At 44.3% G+C, this 7,500-nt stretch overlaps 1 protein-coding gene across 2 annotated transcripts in view; it reads left to right on the forward strand.

The window, feature by feature from the left end:
• wdr11 (WD repeat domain 11) overlaps positions 1-7,500 on the forward strand; it is a 127,500-nt gene that overhangs the window by 68,927 nt on the left and 51,073 nt on the right. For both annotated transcript variants that reach the window (XM_063191172.1, XM_063191173.1), the window contains exons 15-16: positions 4,256-4,377; positions 5,848-5,995. In XM_063191172.1, coding sequence (XP_063047242.1) covers positions 4,256-4,377; positions 5,848-5,995 — 270 coding nt within the window. The remainder of the gene's footprint in view (positions 1-4,255; positions 4,378-5,847; positions 5,996-7,500) is intronic.

Raw genomic sequence — 7,500 nt, forward strand, 5'->3', positions numbered from 1 at the left:
CCCACTACACATAGCTAGCTAGCGGTGGTCTTTTATTCCGGAAATAAATAGTCATGACTGGGCCAAGGGCCCATTAAGACACCACGCTGGGAGAGATGGATGCTAATGCCTAGCAGTGTGTATGTGTGTCTGTGTGTGTGTGTGTGGATGCATACATGTGTGTTTCACAGAAGAATAGATTCAAAGTGTGTGTATGTGCCTCTGTGTTTCACAGAATGGATGTGTGTGTTTCACAGAAGAAGAAATGTGCCTGTTACTGCTAAGTTCAAAGTGTTAACTGTATGTGTCTGTATGGGTTCCACAGAAAGAATGAATTTGTGTGCAAGTGGTATTAGCCTGTCATAAGCGGAGTAAGATGTGTGTTTGTGTTTGTATGTGTTTATGTGGATGTGTGTGCTTGTACTGTACGTGCACGTGAGAGTGTGTTGTATGATATTGACGTGAGAGGCGGCTTCACCATTTAACACTGTAAACAAGTGAGGTCGACATCGATCAATATGCTGCAGATGCAGCAGAGCACATGAGTTGCCATTGGATGAGAATTGAATGATCAAGTCAAGTGGGTTGCTTTTCCATTTCAGACGCATGAGTAATCCATACATTATACATAAGGAAACGCAACGTTTTACCAAGTGCTGTTGTTATACAACCCGTGTAAACAAATGATTTGATAAAACATGGCTTGTATTAACTCCCACGTTAAAAATATACTTTGAGTGCAAATGACATCACTGAAAAGGCAGTTGAGGGTGATTATTGTGCACATCCCATGAAAATGTGCAGGACAAAGGACTAAAACATCAAAGGAAAAAGGATTTTAAGTGTGCCGACTCCTCACTCCAAACTATCACTGAAAAGCCAACAAGGTAGACACTCACTACGTTTACATTATGTTTTTAATTCCGAATTAATAATTCAGAGTTTCAATGATCTTTCCTTCAATTCCGAATTAAGAGGTGTTTACATGACGTTTTCAAAGCGGAATTAAGCTTTATTCAGAATTAAAGTCAGTTAATTCCGAATTAAATGTCTCATGTAAACGTAGCAAATGTCTAACTTGTAACAGAGCTGTGATGGTGATAAAGGTATTGGATCCTGTTCTTCTTCTCCTGTTTTCATCTTCACCCAGGGTTTCAACATACAGTATATATATCACGAGGAGGCTCTTGGTTCATTAGTACATGATATATCCCATTGAGTACAATATTTCAGTACTCTTTCCACCTCTGCATATAACAATATAACAATATAAAATTAAATATTATACAGCAATATAATGTTCTGTATATTTCAGCATTCTGTATTTTGCATTCTCTATATTTCCTGTGCACTTTGTATCTGCTAGTGATGTTGGCTATGATTATCTCCTCGATTGCAATGAAATGCAAAAATGCAAAATAAAAACTAGATGGGGCCAGAGAGGATACATTTGGATACAAGGTGGGAAAAGTAGTCACCAGAGCATCTCAGATGTGGAATATTATTTTCTGTTTTTATTTATTTCAGAGCCAAACTAACATTTCGACATTACCAGGTCTTCATCAGAAAACGTTAGTTTGGCACTGCTATAAATTAAAGCAGAAAGTAATATTCCACATCTGAGATGCTCTGGTGAGACTCTTTTTCCTTCTTTAAACTTAGTCCTTTCCCATAACGCACCAGGTGGTGAAACAACACTGATATGTCAGTCAGTTTAGGCTGAAGTCATTTTGAAGCTCATAAATTGATAAGCTCTTCTCGAATAAAGTTAAAATAATCAAGTATTATGTTTTTTCCCCGTTTTGCCCGCTGCACTAATGTTCCAGCATAATAATAGGGGATCATTGCTGCAGCCGTGACAAAAGACTAGTGCCAAGTCAAATCTTGCCAACAAAACCATTTTTAATTTTTTGGTTGGTCTCAGTTTGTGTTGCAATTATGCAACAGTCAAATATATCCTTGTCCTTTGGCTTTTTGGGAGGGTGGCGATAGTAATGATCTAATCAGATTCAAAGAACGATGCTAATCTAAAAAATACAAAAAATAGGCAAACGGTTCCATTAAACTGGGAAAATGGGCCTTCATGAAAACAATAAAGGCAAAATGGGCAAATGAGCTAATTTCCAAAATAATGACACAATGCTCCTTCAGTCCAGTCTCAGTCAATGGTGCAGATAACAAAATTTCATTTGTGAGAGAGGGGCAGACATTGCACCCCAGTGCAAATAGCCTTAGCAAAATGGAGTTCAGGACAGAATATTGTTAGTTGAGGAAAGAACACGTCAAGTTCCACAGAGTACATTTAAAGTAGCTGTAAAGGTTCATTGGTGCCGCCTTAGATAAGCATTTTTTTCCTTATCGCACAAGGGAATCCGCTTACTGCAAAATGTTCTGCTGCCAGAGGTTAGCAGTGTGTATCCGATTATTGCCTTTTGCTTAAATCAGGTCTTGTCATCCCGGGAAGCTGTCTCCTTATCTAGGTTAGCTCCGACCTGACGGTGGAGGGGGTTGATGATGGGATGGAAGCACACTGCTGAGCCCTCAGGAGCCGCATGTGCCCAATTCATCATAAAAAAACCAGGAGTTTGACAGCCATAGTGAAACACTCACATGGCAGCCATTTTGTTAATGTTGCTATTAATTGTTAATAAGTGTTTCGCATGATGATGGTAAGGCACCCTGTTGTGTTTCAATACTTAATCATGTCAGAATGAGAGCTTTGGCATCTGTTAAATATTTAAGCCTCATTTTTTATTATTATTTTTTTAATATAATGTCTTCTTTGTATAACAACCCCAACTGTTGTGTTAGAATACTTAGCCATGTCACAACAAGAGCTTTGGCAGCTGTGCTGGCCCCTATTTTCTGAAAAAATATAGTGCTATCTTCTTTGTATAACAATCCCCAAAAGCAACACGTCGGTGACTGCACTTGCTGTGTGACAAATGGCAAGTGTATGCAATTACACGGCCTAATGAATGTGATGGATAATGTAATTTTATGCCGCAGTGTTGCTATATTCAACAGTGTGTGTGTGTGTGTACATTCATGTGTATGTGTGTGTATGTGTGTTCTTGTATACGGTATATAGGGTATTTGTGCAAGTTTATGTGTGTGTGTGTGTGTGTGTGTGTGTGTGTGTGTGTGTGTGTGTGTGTGTGTGTGTGTGTGTGTGTGTGTGTGTGTGTGTGTGTGTGTGTGTGTGTGTGTGTGTGTGTGTGCGCGTGTGTGCGTGTGTGCGTGCGCGCGCATGTGCATGCTTATGTATTTATAACGGCCCGTACCCACACAGAGTAATTCCGCTCCGCTCTCATTGACTTTGAATGGGGGCGATATCGCGCTTGACAGCGCGGAGGGGAAGCGATATCGCAGCGGGACGCGGTTTGATATAGACGAGATCTCTATATCATGCAAATTTGATGGTCCAATAACCAATCAGATGGGCGTATGGGTAGCAAGGGCGGGAGTTACAAAAACATTTGAAAAACATGGCGGCGATTTCTGTGATTTCCAACATCACGTTTTTGCTTAATATAAAGACCCTAAATGCTTATAAATGTCACGACTACCACGGATTGATGTAAAAATGCACCACGAACTTATGTAACACAAATAGGTTACCCCACATTGCCATTTGATCACTCGATGTTTTGAGCTAACCGGGTAAGCTAACGTTAGCATTTTACCAGAACCAGGCAGCTACAAGCTTATATTAGACTACTTCTGTACTTCTATAATGATATAACGGGGCTTAAATGTTATCTAGGACCAAAACACAATCAAATTTAAGCCATGTACACACTGTGTTGTGATATTGGGTGAGTAATGTGTGCAAACGACCTTTCGCCGTTTGTTATCTCGCTCGGTCTACCCGGTGTCAGCTGCGAGACACATGCCGCGCCGCGAGGCTCGAAAGTCGGGTGAGCAGCGTAGTTAGCCCCGGGGAGAATCTACTGGGAGTATCCGTGACCACACCCCCAGCGCGATATTGCGCGTCGCGGATCCCGCCTGCCAATTTCCCCAGTCGGTACTAGGCGTAACTGTCTGTGTGCATGCCTGCGTGCGTGCCTGCGTGCGTGCCTGTCTGTCTGTCTGTCTGTCTTTGTATATACGGTATATATATAGGGGGTGTGTGCAAGTTTATTTGTGTGCGTGAGTGCGCATGTGCATGCCTATGTATTTAACTGTGTGTGTGTGTGTGTGTGTGTGTGTGTGTGTGTGTGTGTGCGTGCGTGCGTGTGCGTGTGCGTGCGTGCGTGCGTGCATGTAATTGCAGGAGTGGTCTCCGTCCCACAACCTGAAGAGCCTGAAGAAGAAGCAGATGGCTGCGCGGGAGGCCATGGCCCGTCAGACCGTCTCGGACGCAGAGCAGAGCAGCGTCGAGTCCTCTGTCATCAGGTACGCAAAGACACACACACACACACACACACACACACACACACACACACACACACACACACACACACACACACACACACACACACACACACACAGACACACGCACAGTCGATATACTCACAAGCCCATACATTCACAAACCACATACTGTTCTCCCAAGTCCCTCTGGTACACTTTCTTTCTGTTTCCCTCTCCATATGCTTATTCTGTCTCTCACATGCATTCTCATTCACCCTTCTTTTTTCTCTCTCTCTTTCTCCCAGACACACACACACGCACGCACACACGCAAACGCACACGCACACGCACACATACACACACACCAACATCCACTGAGCCCAATAGCTCTCCCACCTTTCTGCACCACATCACACTACAGCAAATGCCTGACACGCACACACACACGTGCGCGCACGCACACACACACACACACACACACACACACACACACACACACACACACACACACACACACACACACACACACACACACACACACACACACACACACACACACACACACACACAAGCACACACGAACAGACAACAGAACGCAAGTCAGAGAGATGCAGTGGTGCTTCAACTTGTCTGACAGAGCGTCTCTGAGCCCCATCAACTCCACCCACCCTTGTGTTTACTGTCTGTGGCAAAGAGTCTGTTCCTGATCTGTGGGGTTCCTAATTCATTCAGACTCACCTTGTGAAAATATCTGTTTTTTTTAGATGGTGTCCTCCTGTTTGAAAAGTGTCAAAGAATAGTTTAGATATCTCAAAAAGTATGCACGAGGAGGAACTGTGAAGTAGATTTAGATGGATATGAAGTTCAACTCAGTTTGCGATGTGGTTTAGCAGGCTTCTGGGAGTATGTGGTTGGAAATTGACAGTCAATGCTGAATTTAAAAGTGTCTGGTAGTTTCTGCTGCCTGATATTAGCTGTCCTTTCTGCACAAACAATCTGTGAAATAAACTTTAATATGATTAAGGAATGAATTTGGCCTTCCTCAGTGACAGGTTGTTGATTACATAGTCAAGTTGGAGGGGTCATTCAGGTTTAAGTCAGTAGACAGTGTTGCAAAGTCCTCTTAAATATGGGTGAGATAAGAGACCATAGTGTGTGTTTAAATCCAGATTCCTCGTTATCCAGTGCCACATATCCAACTAGTTCTGCCTGTTCAGTTATCACATCCTTCAACCTGGACAAAGTACTTCAGCGCATCAAAATAATCTGATTCAGTCCATTTCTGGGGCAAATTGAGACATCGGGACATTGGATTGCTGAGGCCCAGTTGCTCATCACTGTTTTAAAGCACCGAAGATTCACTGTTATAACCTGGATCCTTTTCCATCGTGTAATATCTATAGTTCCTCTGTTATGTCCTGATCATCCATTTTTGTCTTTCTCCTGTATTTTCCTTCCCCTCCTCTTGTCCTCCCTCCTCACCCACTCTTCCTCCTTTATTCCATTACCCAGCATGCTCCAGGATGCGGAGAGCAAGTCGGAGATGGGCCAGGCCATCTCGGCGCGGGAGCACTTTGTGTTCACCGACACCGACGGCCAAGTCTACCACATCACCGTGGAGGGCAACACGGTGAAGGATGGAGCACGCATACCACCGGACGTAAGGAGCCTCCGCCAACCTCCTCCTCCACAGCCTCTCTTCTGTCTTCTCTCTCTTTTTCTGTGTCTCTCTGTTAACTGGTTTCTCTATATCTGTTCATTTGTCCCTCACTCTGTCTCTCTGTCTCACTCATGCTCTATTTTACGCTCTTTTTGCCTTTTTTTCTCTTTCTCTTTGACTCCTTTTTACCTCTCTTCTTCTCTCTCTCTCTAGCTGTCTGTCTTTCTTGGTCGCTATGTCTGTATCTCTCACTTTTCTCTATATCTTTTTATTTATCTCTCTCTATCTCACTCTTTCTCTGTCTCTCTGTCTCCCTCTGTCTCTCTCCCTCTCTATCTTGCTTCCTTTCTTCTGTCCCTCTCTACACCTTTTTTTATGTTTTTCTCACCCTGTCTTTGTCTTTGTCTTTGTCTTTGTCTTTGTCTTTGTCTGTCTGTCTCTCTGTCTCTGTCTCTGTCTCTCTCTCTCTCTCTCTCTCTCTCTCTCTCTCTCTCTCTCTCTCTCTCTCTCTCTCCCTCTCTCTCTCTCTCTCTCTCTCTCCCTCTCTGTCTCCCTCTCCCTCTCCCTATAGCTATCCATCACTATTCTGCCTCTGACAGCATGGAGCTTTGTCATCCTCTGCTCTGCTCTTGCTGCCTGTCTGCCTGTCTGCTGGGCTGACTGACTGGCTGACTGGCTGTCTGTCTCTGGCCACGTTCCTGTATCTGCGCTCATCTCTTTGTCCCTGTCCCCCTCCATTATCTTGAGAGCCTTTTTGTAGAGATGAGCTCTGTATGTCAGTCATTCCTCCGTCATTTACTCTCATTTCAGTCTTTTCAGTCTGGGGGTTATTGTGGAAGGAACACAGCCCCGGGTATTTTGTCTACCGCCTATATTATTGTGTTGCCTCATTTTCTTCAGATACGGGCTCAGCGCAATCAGGAGGGCTGTGTGTGTGTGTGTGTGTGTGTGTGTGTGTGTGTGTGTGTGTGTGTGTGTGTGTGTGTGTGTGTGTGTGTGTGTGTGTGTGTGTGTGTGTGTGTGTGTGTGTGTGTGTGTGTGTGTGTGTCTGTGTGTGTCTGTGTGTGTCTGTGTGTCTGTGTGCGTGTGTGTGCGCGTGTGTGTGTGTGCACGCGCGCATGTCCATGTGTGTGTTTTTGGGGTCGGCTTAGCTGTGACCTCAGCATTTCCAAATGTGCGTGTTATTTTCCCCTGTTTGTGAGTCAGACCCTGGGGGGATGGCTGCCATGGGGAGCCCAAATGACACAGAGACACAGTGGCAGGCAGTGTGGCAATAGAAAAGAGAAGAAAGGACACGAGGGAGAGAGAGAGAGAGAGAGAGAGAGAGAGAGAGAGAGAGAGAGAGAGAGAGAGAGAGAGAGAGAGAGAGAGAGAGAGAGAGAGAGGGAAGAGAGAGAGAGAGAGAGAGAGAGAGAGAGAGAGAGAGAGAGAGTGTTGCGCGACTCGCGAGTACAGAAAGAAAGAAGAAGGCCGACAGAGAGGGGGAGATGAAAGAGCCGGAGAGG

Source organism: Engraulis encrasicolus, chromosome 24 (assembly GCF_034702125.1).
Source record: "Engraulis encrasicolus isolate BLACKSEA-1 chromosome 24, IST_EnEncr_1.0, whole genome shotgun sequence".
Taxonomy (NCBI): domain Eukaryota; kingdom Metazoa; phylum Chordata; class Actinopteri; order Clupeiformes; family Engraulidae; genus Engraulis; species Engraulis encrasicolus.